An 18198-nucleotide genomic window follows, 5' to 3' on the forward strand; every position below is an offset into this window, starting at 1 on the left:
CAGGTAAAAAGACTGCCTCTTTCTGTTCTAAACTTAATTTCCTCTACACATGGCGAGAAGGGGGCAGGCTATATATATTTGCAAAGTAACTCTCAAATTGTGATGGGGAAAAAAAAAGGAAACTTAAGAAGGATTTGGAAACCAGACTGTCAAAGGACAGGCACTTTCCTGTAAGGCTAAAACAGATTAATTTAGAGAAGTTGGTGACTGGTGATGCAGTCTGCCTACAAGATTCTTAGTACAGTGGATAACAAAAAAGCAGAGGAGCAATTTATGAGACTAGAGGTTTCTTTAACATCACAGATACTGATGAGAAGAGCTTTCATGTTTTTAAGCTGAAACTGTAGGATTAGTAACTCTTGAGAAAGCTTTTAAAATGACAAGGAAAAGCAATAGACTGGATGATTTTGTGTACCAATAAAAGCATAGTGAAAGAGAGCTGCTGAGAGATATTAGCACCTCAGGTAAATGTGACAAAACTTTTAGAGGTGTTGAGAAGAATATTTCAAGAATATAATGAGAATATCCTATGAAATATAAAGGAAACAAAAGAATGGCCATAAAGCCTGCAAACTGTGCAAACATTCAGCAAATTATATTCCCATTAATACTTTGTCACAATCATTCCTAGTCAAAATAAGATAAAACACAGAAATAAATTAGCATCTTCATTCTCACCTTTTTTCTTTTGTAGGTAAGATCCCTCTTGCCCTCACTCCTTGTCTGCATTTTTTATGCACGCATGTACGTCCATAGTAAACTGATCTCTTACAATCACTGATTTTGAAAATTCAGATCATACTTCAGGTGTTTCCAAAGGACTGACATAGATGCGGGAGCTCTGTACCTTGCCTTACTCCATCAAGTTCAAAGTCTAACTCAATCTGAGCTGCTAAAAGACTTGATCTGGTTATGGATGTGTAAAATTTTTAATCCAAATACTGATCTCCCAGATTATAAGATATTCAACCCAAAGTTCACACCTATGTGTATCAAAACATGTTTCTGAATGAGACTGGGTAGCTTTTGTTTAAATCCATGCCTTTTCTAAGGAAGAAACCTTGACCGTGTGCTAGTAGGAATTTATTGTTCAACATTTCAAGGCTAGAGAATAGAGTCTGCCATACCTGTATGATTACAGGTGTTCCTGGTGCATTTTGTTGTTGTGCTATTTGATTAAAATAGGTAACATATATTAGTACTAATGAGAGATCTAGTTTTAAATCTTCACATATAAAACCTGAGTGTATGATTTGTTTTGTTATTAAGAAGCATTGAACAGGATTTATTTGTTTAATTAATAAAAGCTGAAACATTGATTCTACTGTGGTTTTTTTCTCAGTTAGATAATTCTCCCATGCTCTGCCTCCTGCACTAAAGCATTTACCTTTAATGCAAAATGGTCCATCGTAGGCAGTTTTGGAGCAGTCACAGGAGTAGCCGTTGTATTTCTCAACACATTTACCACCATTTGCGCAGTACATCCCATAGCTAGTGCAATGGCCAGAGCATCCAGGCTTCACCCCGGGTGTGACTTTTGCTCTCTCTTCCAGGTCCAGTGTCACCCCATTCATCCTTAATGAACGAATGCAACCTAGGAAACCCCGCTGGCCTCCTGCAGCACCTGAGAGGGAATGTAGAACTGTGAGACAACGTTACAGATTTTAATGCAGTTGCTTTACATGAAATATCCTGCTAAGCTTGCGACAACAGCTAGAAATGAGTAAATACTTTGTAAGGCAAGGAACTGTCATATCCTAATGACACTGAAATCGATGAAACCTCTCAGACCACACTGTACATAAGCATAAACAGTAGTTGTATTTGCTTTACACTGATTAGACATTAGAGATTCTAGCCCTCCACTGTAGGACTCAGTTTCTTTTCAACTTCAAGATTTTTAGTTAACAGTGGAAGAAATGGGCTTGGCTTACTCTCCATATGATTACTGAAGATGGATGCTAATAATAATGCCTTAATATATTATGCAGAGTTACATCTTTTCAGAGCCACGATAAGGAAAGAAGGAAATTATTTGAATTCCCTCTTTCAGCTGCAATAGGAAATACAGATGTTCTTTTCCAAGCAACATTGTGCATATTGTTTAGTTACCTGAGTATAGGACGAAGGAAGTAACACTGAAGAGTTACTTTTGAAAACCTCTGTTGAGACAGCTTTTCTTAACAGTCAGTAAGAACTGTTTCCCTCCCCTTCGCCCCCCACCAGTAAATGCTGAAAAATGTGATTTCAGCTAGCAAAGTCTTTTCGGAGGCTGGATTTGAAACAAAAAAAACCTAAAAAATTGCAATCAAATAACAATGAGTCTGTCATCCTTTCTACTCATCCTCTTGTCTCTTTGATTACTGCAGTGCCGCAAATACCGAAGAGCCCCTGAGGAGATCTGCATGCTCATCACCACAGAGCACAATGGCTGATATTTACCTGAGTCGGGAAGAGAACTAAATACAAACCAGAGAGTGGTCTACTTCAAATAAACTGCTGGTAACTGGAACATTTGGAGTAAGAGGAGCCAATGTTTGATCTCTGCCATGTGCACAGGGCAAATTATATTCTGACATGGTTCCATTCTATGTAAACTCATACATACTTCAGTGACCAAACTTCCCAAAAACATGTAATTCCCTTCTGGTGACTGTCCTAGCCCCTAGGACATGAAACCATCATCCCTTAGTCGCTCTTGCTGGTCTAAGGAATAGACATTAATTCTACAGAAAGTGGAACAGGAGGTACCAAAGCAAGTCTTGTTCAGTAATACTCTCCGCACCCTGATTTTAAGGGTGCTCATTTGGGTTACTGCAACTCAAATCAATTCTTTGTCTGTTCTTTGAGATGTGTCCTCCAATGAGCAAATTATATGAAATGGATATGATTCAGCAAGAAAGAAAATCTGGTGCCGATTTGGACATTCAGATTTCGGCAAGAAAGGTAGTAGATACTTGAAAACATTGCTAACATTACTGTTAATTCAAAAGTACCAATAAAACATCATCGTTATTAACGATTCCTCAATAACTCAGGCTGGGAAAAAAAATCCAGCTTTTCCTGTTTTCATCAAAATGCTTGGTATTTCTTTTAAAAGGCTCAGTCTTTTAAATAAACCACATTTCAGCTCATCTTAAAACTGCCTTTTATTGGGATGAAGCAGTAAAGGAGAATCTGAGCTTATAAATAATGACTACACATCTGGTGATACATTATGCACAGTTTGCAGTGTCACTGTGCTGTTTACTGAGGCAGTGAAAGCTTTGAACAACATTTTAGGTAATTTTGGTGTTGAACTCTGACTAACATGGGTAAAAAAGAGGTTATCTCTTCTACTTCCTCCTTCCCTCTCCTCATGTTAACAGATACCTAGAGAGGTAAGAAGGTTCTTTTTTGCTAAAAATGTCATGCAGTTCTGATTCCAGCTAATGATGCTTGGCATATCTGGGCTTTGTAGCCCTAGGGCCAACAGTTAGGGAAATACAAGTGCTGCTGGAATAGCCTGCCCAAAATGTAGTGGAGACCAGCAGCTCCAGAAAGCAGCTGGACTAACTTGGTTCCAGGGTATGCATTTGTGTAACACTGCGTGATGATTTACTACATCGAATGGGCAAACAGCCCAAGGGACTAAAGGGAAAAACCTGCAGAGTGAGTTGTGAACACAAAAGTTCAGGCAATGATAAAACATAAGTAGGCTGAAAGTGCTGCCAAGGGTAGGATGGGCACTGCAGGCACATGCAGTGCTGGCAAGACCTACGTAGAAAATTTGAGTTGTGTGGTGAATAAGTATGAGAAAGAGACACTCACAAAAAAGGAGTTTGTCTGCCTACTAGACACACTTTTAGCCAGAAGATGCAGGTGGGGGAAGACAAAAATGACAAGTGGCCAGCACAGAGTATTTTTCTCTTAGTTGATCCTCTTATTTTTGTAATCACAGACATGCTTGTTTTTTCTTCTCTCTCCCTGCTTCCTTCCCCCCATTCCCCTTGCTGTCATGCAAGTGCTTCAGGAGTGTGGCTTCCCACATTAAATGAACTGCTGCTGGCAAGGCATGAGGCAAAAAGCTTCAGCGCTTATCACCACTCAGCATCTTACCGACATATAGCTGGCTGTACAACTCCAGTCGCGTGTGTCCTTCTGTTGGTGCTTTCCGGACCTCCAGGGGCAACTGGTCTACCTGGAGGCTGGCCTGTTTGACATTCCTCTCAGCATTGACCCGATGCCACTGGTCATCATTGAGCTGGTTGGGAGATCTAACAATGATTTCCACAGGCCCATTTCCAACATCAAATGAAAAGGAAACCTCCTTAGGAGCTGAAACAACAAGGAAAAGGAAACCCGTCTTACCTTGTAAACAAATTCCCTCATATTTCCGAAACAAACAGGAATATGATTTACTAGAAATACGCACTGCTCAGCCACTTTTCAGAATTTATATGCATATTCATTTCCTTGTAATCTGCGCAGGAGTTAAAGTATTTGCAAGGAAGTAATTGTGAACAATTTCTATGGCATTTGATAGAAATCAAAGTAGTTTGGTGTCTAAAATTTAACCTGAACTTCATCCTTGTACAGGATTTTTTTACATCTACTAATAATTTCAGTAATATAGGAAAAAACTTGTTCATCAGCTTTTAGCAGGAAAAAAAACCAAAATACTCTGGAACAATGACATTAATTTTTGTTTTCCACAGTTTTTGTTAGGGAAATATGCATTTTAATAAAAAATAGTTGCAGAAGAAGTATGTACTTCTTTTACCTTTAGGGACAATTACATTTTACAATGAACTAATAATGCAGTGGTAATCACCTATGTGAGATTTTATGGCTGAAAGAGAAATGGATTATTTGCAAACACTACAGGGCTCTATTTATAGTGGATGATTCAAAATATGTCTAAAAATTATACAAATGTCCAATAGGCTCTACTAATTCCTCCAGGTTATCTTCAGCAAACTGTATAATTGATATTTATTGTTAAACATTGAGCATGACAAACAATACATAGATTATTTTGAATGAAGATATGTAATTTTGACTTTCCTACTGATATTTAGGTTATATCATTTGTGGCTGTAAGTTATATTATGGTGGCAAAACATCAGATGAAAGGGTTACCAGAAAACAGATCATTAAGTATAGCATTCACAAAAGAGGGTATCAGACAGAAGTAAAGACCACCAATAGTTCAATTTAATTTGTTTTTCTTACATATAAAATAAAACGGCCACAGTGCCCTTTTGATTCCACTGCAAAATCCTGGGTGCCCAATTATAGTCTCAGTGTTCCAGTACAGCTGTGTTTTCTTGTTTGGTTGAATTAATAAAACAGTTCTACAAAAATCTTACCAGCAAGGATATTACATTGTGGTAGAAGCACAACTCCATTATCATTAACACTAACAATACTGATAAATAATGGGAAACAATTTTCTACATGACCTAATAGATTATCACAAGTTTATGTCAGACTGAAGTAAATGCATTTGAATGAAAACTGGAAGGAAAGGAATAAACTTTTTACAGAGAATGTTCTTTCAAAACAAATTTATTATTCAATTGACACCTTTGACCTTTACTACAAAACTGGCTGTTTCTAAAAGAAAAAAAATGCATATTTTATTGCTGTTGTACTCTCTGTTCTCTGCTGAATAAAATAATTTCATTTCTTGAAAGAACAACATTTCATAAGCCATGAATTTAGTCTGTTTAGCCTTTTGCACTTTACCAGACAGAAAATCTGTATGAGCCAAAGCTTGTCATTAAAGAAATAAAGACATTTCATTTTAATGTTATTATGTCTCATAACTTCAGTGGTTCTGCCAACAAACTCAGGCAAATTAAGAATTAGAGTAAAATTTCTCCAGTACTTAAGTTATATGTTGTGGTCAAGTCTATTTCCAAGAGTGTATACATGCAATTCTCCTTTGGTTTTTTGTTGAAGAACTGCCTCAGATCTCTTCCCTGTCAGACTTGAATTGCTTCTCAAAAGCTGTCCGTCTACAAGGCTGTAAAATGAGAACCCCTTAGCAGACTTCTCATGCTATTTTGAGGCAGCTGATGGCACTGTTGATATTGCTTGGGGGTAACTTGAGTACAATCCCATCCAGGATTTGAAAACCTCTACAAGAATGCTTCTTTGTTTCCAAGCTCTTGGTCTTCTGGAAGGTAGCATCTCTAATTTTTTAAAGGAAGATTATTCTTTGTTTAAAAGAGAAAGTGTAGAGACTGGTCAAATAGAGATATTGCAAGTATAAATTCGGTGCCTGCACAGACTAAGTTTATGCATAGCTTTAAACTGAAATCTGTATCACAACCTGAAAGACTTATAACGAAATCTTATTTGACATAATTATTCTTTCTAAGAGTAACACTTTTATAAACTCACATTATATGTTTATATTTAATTTCTAGTTAAAGAAGGAAAAGCATTCCAGAAACATCTCATCAATGGCCATTTTCAGTGCATGCACCTGCTGACATGCTGAAAGTTAGAGAAGGCAGTAAAGCATCTGTGGACTGTGCCAATCCATCTCCAAGCAACTTAAAAACATGACTTTTATAAACCAAAAGAGAGGAAATTTATTTTCTAGACTGATGGACTGAGAAACCACGAAGTTAGGTAAATGACAGGAGCTTTGCAGATGGGCAGAGGCTGCGCAACAGCGTGTCTCATGTGAGTTATGTTGCTCATTCTGAGTATTCGCTTTCAGTTTCCATTGAAATGAATTTTTGAGTCTATAGATTAAGTATATTTGCCTACAAGGGGCATTTCCTGGTAAATAATTGGTACTTGTCTCTTGGCAGAAATGGATGAACATCTGATAACAGGCACATTAGTCAGAAAAGGAAGACAAAAGAAATTGTTATCACCCAATAAATGAGACAGGGGATCTGGTGACAACTGACATGGAGAAGGCTGAAGTGCTCAATAACTTTTTCCTTTCAGTTTTCACTGGCAGTTGCTCTTCTGACATCTTTCAAGTCCCTGAATCTCAAGGCAGGGACTGGAGGAATGAAATGTTCAAGGTCAGGCTGGATGGAGCTTTGAGCTGAGCATGGTATTGTATTGCATGAAGTATGTTTTTATCCAATAGTCAGCTCTCCTCACCGTGTCCCTTTCCAACTTCTTTTCCATCCTCACCTTATTGAATGAGGGAGAAACAGGAAAGAGAGAAAGCTTTGGTGCTGTGCAAGCACTGCCCATCAGTAACCAAAACAATGGTGTAGTATCAACACTGTTTTAGGCACAAATGCAAATCACATAAGCACATGGGCTGCTGTGGAGAAATTTAACTCCATTTCAGCCAAACCCAACACCAGATTTGTTCATAAGTTCAGCATAACTGGTTAGGTAGAAGAGTGGCAGTCATTTAGATTTTTTTTTTCCTAAGTCTACTTGACTCTTGCATGATGGGCGTTTTTGAATCAGGTACACCCTCGGTTGCCATGTCAAACTTTTGAAAGGGATGATTAAAAGTTACATGTACACACATGACTGCTTATTCACACTGACCAACTGAAACACAGCAAGATTTTTTCAGAAACATGTAGAAAAAGAGCTGCACAAGTTCCAGAGATTTATTCTGGTCAGTCACTTTGTAGATCTTGAAGTGAGTTTCCCTAACAATAATTTTATTTTCCATTCTACCAAATACCATAAAACTCAAGCCAATTGTTCTAAGAAACGAGAATGTGGATCAGACATTGAATAAATGCCTGAAATTGCTTAATTATGAAATAAAAAATGAAAGTAGGTTTGGGTTTTAACTTATTTAGTCAGTACAAGGTGTCGTGATGGAAAGTTCATAAAACTGAACAAAGGTGAATTTATTATATTCACTCAGTAAACCGAGGCCTGTGACTTAGTTTTACCCTTTCTGTGCTTTGTGCAATTACATATATGAACATACTTCTTTCATCCATTCAACTTTCTAAGATTTCAAGGAATTGTCAGCCATCTGTTAAGAAGACGGAAGTGCAACTTTGGTGAACAAAATGCCCTTTTCAGTCTCTGTTCTGTGTTCTGGCTTTTTTTTTTCTTTTCTTTTTTTTTTTTAAACTCAATCCAGATCCCACTATTTCCTCATCTTAAACCTATGAGGCATTTGCCTATAAAAAAGGAGGGAAATGACTGAGTCACCCTGTGGAAAGACCTGGATAGGCTGGAAGAATCAGCTAACAAGAACCATATGAAGTTCACCCAAGACAAATGTAAGGTCTTGCACCTGGGAAAACATAATCTAGGACTGCAGTACAGGCTGGAATCTACCCAGCTGGGAAGCAGCTCTGTGGAAAGAGACATGGGGGTCCTTGTGGATCACAATACAAGTGAAAAGTGTGCTCCTGTGGCAAAGAAAGTCAATAGGATATTGGGTTCCATCATCAAGAGCATCACCAGCAGAGATGAAGCACTCATTATCCCACATTACTCTGCACTTGCCAGGCCACATTTGGAATACTGTGTTCAGTGTTGGTTCCTGCTATACAAAAAAATATGTGGACAGGTTAGAGAGGGTCCAGAGAAGAGCCACAAAGATGCTGAAAGAACTGGGAAAGCCTGCCATGTGAGGAAAGGCTGAGACAACTGGGTTTGTTCAGCTTTGAGAAAAGAAAATTTAGGGTAGATCTTACCACTGTGTTCCAGTATTTAAAGGATGACTACAAAGAAGAAGGAGACTCCCTTTTTACAAGAAGTCACATGGAAAAGATGAGTAATGGGTACAAGTTACTCCTGGGGAAAATCCAATTGGTCACAAGAGGAAAATTTTTGCACAATAACAGTCAGCCATTGGAATAATCTCCCCGGAGAAATGGTGGATTCCCCACCACTGGTCATTTTTTTAAGATTTGGTTGGACAGGGTGCCAGGCCATCTTGTCTAGACCATGCATTTGCCAAGAAAGGTTGGACCAGATCTTTGAGGACCCTTCCAACCTGAGTTTCTATGATTCTATGACTGCGTTGTCTGTGGGATTCTGAGTTCCTTACATCCTCCCTTTTAAGGCTTTCTGGTATATATGCTTTAGTTAAACATATGTACTGGCTTAACTGCATGAGAAGTAGCATGTGCTTCTATGTCCTTCGCTACATAGAAGGTGTGGCTAAATGAGCTGAAAGACTTTTATAGCACTCAGGATCTATGAACAGGCAGCTCTTCCATTTTCCTAGAACTCTTATGTTTCACGTCTCATTTTTTTCTCTGTTTTCCTAGTTTGATCCTTCTTAATAAAGTGCAGGCCAGGATCTGTAGCTATAATGAGGCTGCCAGCAAAGAAAAGGACACTGGCAGATGGGTGGGTGCCCACAAGATGCTAAAGAGTAGGTGAAGTTTCTCAAGACACATCAGCTGTGACAAAAGAAAAATGGAGAAGTGATTACAACTCCCCTCAAAGTCGGTTTTGTATGCCTGCCTCTCTATTTGTCTCTTTCTCTTCTATTACCCTTTCTCTGAAACACATACTTTCAGCTCCTCCTTTGTACTTTGTTTCTCTTACCTGCCCTGATGTATTTTTATGCTCTTCAATGCGATTCACTGATGTTTTAGTTGACTTACATGAAGGTGAATAGAACATAACTTCTTCAGAATCCGTTTGAAATCCTATTCTTAGATTATTAATACCTTGTTATGGCTAGAATTGAAACTCACTTGCTTGGCTGTAAAACAGGATACAAGTATAAGCTATAAACTGTAGACTAAAACCTGCCAGACAGATAATTCCCTCTTCCATTTACTTGTGGTTCCATGAAAACAACAGCTTGAAAGATTTTATCTCTCAAAAGGGAAAGTCTGCCAAACTTCTAGGACAATTTGACACCTCTGATGAAGGATTCACTGACTAAACCAGTTGGTAGAATTCAGTGAAATGACTGAAAATAAGTAAAGACAACCATCAGATAAAGATGCTGAATGTATCTACAGCCAGTAGTTTATATATCTTTATATGGAATTTATCACCACGGCCAAGATCAGGTCTCATATCTGTTGTCACTAGAATCCCTCCCACTGACTTTAGAAGACTCTGTATAGAAAAGAGGACTTTCCAGGATTTCAAAGCAACTACCTTGTCTACATTTCCCGCTTAAACAGCTGAGTTTAAAGATAGTTTTACAAAGTCATCTCTAAATTACCTGCCGCTCTGCCTTCATTTGCACAGCAGTGAGAGATGGCGATGCCAATTCTGACATTGAAACAGTATTGCTAAGTTGTTCCTGGCTGCTGAAAATATGTGGAAAGGGCTACAGATCCTACCCTGAAGTGCCATATTGGTACACAAGACCTGCTTCAAGAAGGCCACTTCTCAAGGGACACAACTAAAAATTTAAGCTACCAAAACAACATCTCAGACAGAAATTGTTGATCCAAGTTGCTTGACTGCAATGCAGGAATTGCTGCATAGCTTGGCTGTCTGTTAATAATCAGGTAGTTGTCAAAAATTATGACCATATTTACAATAATTGTACTAAGCATCTGGAAGATTTAATCACTTATCTAATTCCCAAATGAAATGGCTATTTGAACTAATGAGCAAAAGCTTCACTCATTTGACCAAATGACAGTGCGCATCTCTGCCCAAGACTTCAGTGATCCCTGAGCTAAGTGCCAAATGAACTAGCTCTGGAAGCTGCACAGCTGCATCAGCATGATACTGTGCCAAGTGTAATTAGTTCTAATGAGAGGCTATACCGCACCTAGGATCAAACCCAGCATAGCTGAGCAGTGATTTATGTGGGCATGCTATCTTTCTTAGAGTTAGCTCAGGTATTTCTCTAACATGGGTTTATTGCACAGGCTAGATGCACTCTACATTTGCTTGTAGGTTAACAAGCCAAACAAAAAAACCCCATGCAACATTACACTCTTTTGGACATTATGCAGCCATTTATATAAGTGTCAAGAAGGAAGAAAGTCAGTAAAGCTATCACTTTCATTTAACACCCATTTCTGATGGTATGAATCCATCCACAGCATATAATAACTAAGGCTTGGTGTCCTTCTGAACCTTTAGAACAAGCCTATATTCTGTATGGAGTAAAAAATCCATTGGACAATCAATGAACCACGGAACCTGGCATGGTCTGGAAGAGACCTTTAAAGATCACGTAGTCCACCCCCCATTGCCATGGTCAGGAACATCTTTTGCTAGATGAAGTTGTTAAGAGCCCTATTCAACCTGAACTTGAACACTTCCAATGACAGGGCATCCATGGCTTCTCTGAGACACCTCATCCAGTGTCTTGCCACCTTCATGGTAAAGAATTTCTTCCTTATAATTAATCTAAATCTACCCTCTTTCAGTTTCAAAACATTGCCCTGTTGTCCCATCACTACAAGCTTTCATAAAAAGTATTTCTCTATCTTTCTTATAAACTCCTTTTATATATTGAAAGGCAGCAATAAGGTCTCCCTGGAGTATTCTCTTCTCCAGGCTGAACAACCCCACCTCTTTCAGCCGCCTTCATGCAAAAGGCGTTCCAGTGCTGTGATCACTTCAATGGGCCTCCTCTAGATCCACAGGTCCACGTCTGACTTGTGCTGGGGACCCCAGAGCTGAATGCAGGTGGGGTGTCACAGGAGCAGAATAGAGGGGAAGAATCAATTCTGTTGACCTGCTGGCCACACTTTTGATGCAGCCCAGGATATGGTTGGTTTTCTGGGCTGTAAGTGCTCATTGCCAAATCATGTCCAATTTTTTGTCCACCAGTCCTTACAAGTTCTCCTCTGCAGGGCTGCTCCCAATGCATTCATAACACCGTCTATATTGATACTGGAGATTGCCCAGACCATGGTGCAGGACCTTGCACCTTGCCTGATGAATGTCATGAATCACACACAGAATCACAGAATCACAGAATCTTTTAAATACCTCCAGGGATGGTGACTCAATCACCTCCCTGGGCAGCCTGTTCCAGTGCCCAATGACTCTTTCCATGAAATTTTTTTTCACATGTCTAGCCTGAACCTCCCCTGGCAGAGCTTGAGGCCATTCCCTCTTGTCCGGTTCCCTGGCACTTGGGCGAAAAGGCCAGCACCCTCCTCTCTACAATCTCCTTTCAGGTAGTTGTAGAGAGCAATAAAGTTTCCCTTCAGCCTTCTCTTCTCCAGGCTAAACAACCCCAGCTCTCTCAGCTGCTCCGTGTAAGACTTGTTCTCCAGCCCCTTCACCAGCTTCGTTGCTCTTCTCTGGACTCGCTCCAGAGCCTCAACATCCTTCTTGTGGTGAGGGGCCCAGAACTGAACACAGTATTCAAGGAGTGGTCTTACCAGTGCCGAGTACAGAGGGAGAATAACCTCCCTGGACCTGCTGGTGACGCCATTTCTGATCCAAGCCAAGATGCCATTGGCCTTCTTGGCCACCTGGGCACACTGCCGCCTCATGTTCAGTCAGCTGTCAACCAACACCCCCAGGTCCCTCTCCTCCTGGCAGCTGTATAGCCTGACTTCTCCTAGTCTGTAGCACTGCACAGGGTTGTTGTGCCCCAAGTGCAGGACCCGGCATTTGGCCTTGTTAAACCTCATGCCATTGGACTCTGCCCAGCGGTCCAGCCTGTTCAGATCCCTTTGCAGAGCCTCCGTACCCTCCAGCAGATCGACACTTCCACCCAGCTTAGTGTCATCCGCAAACTTGCTAAGGGTGCACTCAATGCCTTCATCCAGGTCATTGATAAAGACCTTGAACAGGGCTGGACCCAGCACTGAGCCCTGGGGAACCCCACTTGTCACTGGCCTCCAGCTGGATTTCACACCATTTACCACCACTCTCTGGGCCTGGCCATCCAACCAATTTTCCACCCAGGAGAGTGTGCGCCTGTCCAGCCCAGAGGCTGACAGTTTCTCAAGCAGAATGCTGTGAGAAACTGTGTCAAAGGCTTTACTGAAGTCCAGGAAGACCACATCCACAGCCTTTCCCTCATCCAGCAGCTGAGTCACTTTGTCATAGAAGGCAATCAGGTTAGTTTGGCGAGACCTCCCTTTTGTGAACCCGTGTTGACTGGGCCTGATCACCCGGTTCTCTTGCATGTGTTTCATGATAGCACTCAAGATCACCTGTTCCATGACTTTCCCTGGCACTGAGGTCAGACTGACAGGCCTGTAGTTTCCTGGGTCCTCCCTGCGACCCTTCTTGTAGATGGGCACCACATCAGCCAGCCTCCAGTCCAGTGGAACTTCCCATCAGCCAGGACCACTAGAAGATGATGGAAAGGGGTTTGGCAAGCACGTCTACCAGCTCCTTCAATGCTCTTGGATGGATCCCATCTGGCCCCATAGACTTGTGGGTGTCTAGCTGGACAAGCAAGTCTCTAACCACCTCCTTTTGGACCATGGGAGCTTTGTTCTATTCCTCTAACTCCTGGGTATGTACACACAGGGAACAACTTTCCTTACTATTAAAGACTGAGGCAAAGAAGGCATTAAGTACCAAAGCCTGATCCTCATCCTTTGTCACAGTTGTTCCATTTGCATCCAGTAGGGACTGAATTTTCTTCCTGGCCCTCCTTTTATTGTTAATGTATTTATAGAAATATTTTTTGTTATCTTTCACAGACTTGGCCAATCTGATTTCTAGCTGAGCCTTAGCCCTCCTGATTTTTCCTCTGCACAATCTCATTTCCCCCCATAGTCCACCAAAAACGCCTGTCCCTCCTTCCATAGGTCATAGACATTCCTCTTCTTTTTGATGTCTCTCAAGTTCTCCCTGCTTAACCAAGCTTATTTTTTCCACACCGACTCTCTTTCTGGCATATGCAGATGGCTTGCTCCTGAGCAGCTACAATTTCCCTTTTTGAAGAGCTCCCAGCCCTCCTGGGCTCCCTTGCCCTTAAGTTCTGTCTCCCATGGGACTTTATCAACTGGCCTTTTGAACAGTCCAAAGTCTGCCCTCTGCAAGTTTAATGTGACTGTTCTGCTAACCACCCTCCTCACCTCACCTAGAACTGAAAATTTTACCATGTCATGATTGCTTTGTCCCAGGTGTCCTCCAGCCGTCACATCCCCCACAAGGCCTTCTCTGTTGACAAACAGCAGGTCCAGGAGAGCGCCTTCCCTTGTCGGATCTTTCACCAGTCGTGTGAGGAAGTTGTCTTCCACACACTCCAGGAACCTCCTAGACTGCTTCCTTTCTGCTTTATTGTACTTCCAGCAGACATCCGGAAGACTGAAGCTTCCCACAAGGACAAAAGCTAACGATCTTGAGACTACTCCCATGAGGTTGACATGGGTGACTTCTCCAGGCTGTCCAGGTCCCTTTGGATGGTATCCCTTCCCTCAAGCTATCAGCTACATCACTCAGCTTGGTGTCATCTGCAAACTTGCTGAGGGTGCACTCAATCCCACAGTCTATGTCATTGATGAAGATAATAAATAGTATTGATCCCAATATGGACCCTTGAGAGACATGACACATTACTAGTTTCCACTTGGACATTTAACCATTGACTGTAAATTTTAGGATACAGCCATTCAGCCAACATCAGGCAACACTTCTGCAATGTCAGTGTGACAGCTTTCGACGGGGATCTAGTTGAAGCCCACTGTAATTGTTTTCATAAGCTTCAGTGAAAAAGGATACTGGTGGACTGTAGGACTATTAATTTGCTAATGACAATCTGTTTATTATCTCTGTTTCTGTTACTTAATCTCTAATTCTGAATACATGCCTCTCTGGATGGAAATGAAACATAAAAGTGAGCTGGTTTGCTGAAGTTCATGCTAGGTGAGACTACAGTGATAGCAGCAGGTAGAAGGAAGTAATTAAGAAGTGTATCACCAGAAGTATATTATTCATAGTAAATGTGTGTTTCTGGAGCATGGTTCCAGGATGGCTGTCACCTGTATTCATATGGCTAGGGGATTCTAATAGTGTCTACTAAAAATGATTTTGCCAGTGTGATCTATATTTCTGTCAGTTAAAGTGTGCATTGTTGCTGTTTCCTGCAAAATTTGGTTCCAAAAAGTAAATCACAAAATCCTGTATTTTCCATTTTTCTCCACTGCATGATTAGTCCTCTTGGATTGCATTAGAAAAGCCAAAGAAATTACAGTTTGTTACAAGTAAATACATAAGAAAATAAAAACTTACAGGTCATTGCTCTGCTAGTCTGTTGGCTAGTCTGCAGCATCAAGCTTAATTTTCTTGTCCATCCCTATCTATATGTTCTGAAACATTCAAGATTTCAGTGATTCCTTATTGCTGTTATTTACATGAGTTCAGCTAGGAACACAATTTCCCCCTGCCCCACCTTTCTGTTCTTCGGTACTTAAGGGAATAATAGGGTGGGACACTACTGTGTGGAGTAATTTTGTCAAGTGCACATTTTCAGCTGCACTGTTTCAACAATACTAGTATTAAAAAGGCCTATTTGCTACCGTAGTCTGCTCTCAGAAGGTTAAGAAGCTGCATATAGAAAGAAGCACCTGTTAGATGAAGTACTTCTCAGTTACAGTTTGTTTTCGGTAGAGAGCGATTAGGTCAGTGAGCCATTGTGTTTCCATGCACACACAAGAATAGATTACTCCTTCGGAGCAGAAGCTGGAGCAGAGAAGAGTGCTGACTTACAACCTTGCCCTGAGTTTTCTGTAGGATGGTCTAACCTGCTGTCTGACTGCAACTGAGGGGGAACTTCTAAGTGCTGGAAACCTGTTTCGGTCTTCTTCAAAGCACAGAGACTACCTGCAACTGGTTAAATGCTCTCCAGATGCAAGGTGGTGAAAAAAAAAAGGATCCGCGCTTCCCTCAGTTGTGGATGGACATCAATTCTCTTTCTATTGGCAGACAACTTACTTGCACATGTAAATCACAATATTTTGGAAAAGCATTGCTACACTGGCATATTGGAACTCAGTAAGTAGGGAAATCAGAACTGAATGCAGCACCTTCCTCATCATGAGTAAGCATCTGTGTGGAGGTAAAGATAAGGAGGGATTTGATTTTGGTAATAACTAAGAATCAGTTATTTTTCTTTCAATTTAAAATAAACTCAACTATCAACCAACCAATCAAACTAAAGTACAAGTTGTTTTGCACAGTAGATTAGATTGCTTTAGGGTATTAAAAATATTACCTTTAAATGAAAGTACCAAATTTTCTCATGAAATATCATGCAAAGGCCAAATATGCCCTAAAAAGATAATTATTTATTATCATTATCTATTAATTACTTCAGTTATGCTAATTGTACTCCAGTTGTCTTGTAGATAAGCACTTGGAAACAACTCCCATGTTTTTATATTTTAGTTGATGTGGCAGTTTTCAGCCATGGACATCAAGAGTGGAAAAGAACATTGTCAAATCCTGCATAAACAGAGAACCAAAGCAAAGAAAGGACTCGTTTAAGGTTGGGCATCAGATGGTTAGAGCAGGGCTTGGAAAAATACCTACTTGCTTTACTTCTAGGGCAATATTTACAATTTCAGATAGATGACATTGCCTCCCATCCAGTAATCCCTCTTCCAACAACTAAGCTGTCTGGAAGGAAGAAACAGTGACTCAGTTGAAGGTCTTGTTGATTCATCTCATGAGAGTTAATAAAGCTTAAAAAAATGCAACAGCAATATCTTCTGGTCTATTTTGTGAGAGATGATTCACACAAAGGGAACTGTAGTCAGTGCACCGAGTGAAAAAAGACAGGAAGTGTGTGCTTACCTGTCCGTATTATAATGCATTATAGTAATATAATGCATTATAGTAATATAATGCATTATAGTGCATTATAATGTACTTCATTATAACGTTCTAACTGCAACACTTGACCATAAAACTGAATTGGTCCCATGTAACAAGACACCACCACAAGGCGGAAGCACAGATAACAACACAGAGCTCTCCCAAGCAGCATGTTACAGGGTTTGTGTAATTGGCATTTATTTTTTGTTGGATAAAAGGCAAAATAAAACTGGTTGCTAGCATTCATGATATTAGATTACGCCTGGGCATGGTAAAGACTGAACATGAGCCAGCAGCGTGCTCAGGTGGCCAAGAAGGCCAATGGCATCTTGGCTTGGATCAGAAACGGCATGACCAGCAGGTCCAGGGAGGTTTATTCTCCCTCTGTACTCGGCACTGGTGAGACCACTCCTCGAATACTGTGTTCAGGTCTGGGCCCCTCACCACAAGAAGGATGTTGAGGCTCTGGAGCGAGTCCAGAGAAGAGCAACGAAGCTGGTGAAGGGGCTGGAGAACAAGTCTTACACGGAGCAGCTGAGAGAGCTGGGGTTGTTTAGCCTGGAGAAGAGAAGGCTGAAGGGAAACTTTATTGCTCTCTACAACTACCTGAAGGGAGGTTGTAGAGAGGAGGGTGCTGGCCTCTTCTCCCAAGTGCCAGGGGACAGGACAAGAGGGAATGGCCTCAAGCTCCGCCAGGGGAGGTTCAGGCTGGACAGTAGGAAAAAATTCTTCACAGGAAGGGTCGTTGGGCACTGGAACAGCCTGCCTAGGGAGGTGGTTGATTCACCTTCCCTGGAGGTGTTTAAGGCACGGCTGGACGAGGTGCTAAGGGGCATGGTTTCGTGTTAGATAGGAATGGTTGGACTCGATGATCCAGTGGGTCTCTTCCAACCTGGTTGTTCTCTGATTCTATGATTCTTATTTGTGTATTAGCTGTAGGTTCTGCTTTAGACTATTGTTAAAGTGTTTATATGCCTGGGTGGTAGTTACTGAAAAACAGTTATGTCTGGCCAGGTGTTCTTGATGATATGAACTTATTGATTTTTCTGCCTGGACATGTATGTTTTTGTCATTTACAGTGGCTGTTTTATAAGCAATTTTTCATGGCTGTTATTTATCTCTCTGTGGCTGTCCAGGTGTCACCATTAGCGTAAGGAATCTGTTGCACTATACACTATACCAGCACAAAAAAAAAGGCCATCAAAAAGTATGACTCAAGTTTGCTTTTAGTGTAGTAACTCTGTGTATGAAATTGGGGTGCATGAGGGAGCAGGTGCTTCTCTTTTATCAAAAGCTTTAGACAAAGATTTTCTTCTCTGATAACTATACTCGTAATAATTTATGGTTGCTGACATCCAGGGTAGAACCCTAAAAGGAAGATACTATCTTTGGTATTCTTCACTTTTTCATTCCGCAGCAAGAAAACATATCCAGAAAAAATGAAAGCAGGAGTATCATAGAACAGCACAGAAGAGTGGGAGACAGAATTGAGATGCTGGAAATGAAATAAAAATATGTGCTCTGACTTCATGG

The 18198-nt window shown here is 40.8% G+C and overlaps 1 protein-coding gene across 1 annotated transcript in view; it reads right to left on the reverse strand.

Annotated features, from left to right (window-relative positions):
- The window catches only part of CNTNAP2 (contactin associated protein 2), a 1119128-nt gene that overhangs the window by 94607 nt on the left and 1006323 nt on the right, over positions 1-18198 (reverse strand). Inside the window, exons 17-18 of the mRNA XM_069859729.1 lie at positions 4099-4317; positions 1388-1624 (exon numbers count right to left, since the gene is read on the reverse strand). Of these exons, the coding sequence (XP_069715830.1) occupies positions 1388-1624; positions 4099-4317 (456 nt within the window). The remainder of the gene's footprint in view (positions 1-1387; positions 1625-4098; positions 4318-18198) is intronic.

Source organism: Phaenicophaeus curvirostris, chromosome 6, assembly GCF_032191515.1.
Source record: "Phaenicophaeus curvirostris isolate KB17595 chromosome 6, BPBGC_Pcur_1.0, whole genome shotgun sequence".
NCBI lineage: Eukaryota > Metazoa > Chordata > Aves > Cuculiformes > Cuculidae > Phaenicophaeus > Phaenicophaeus curvirostris.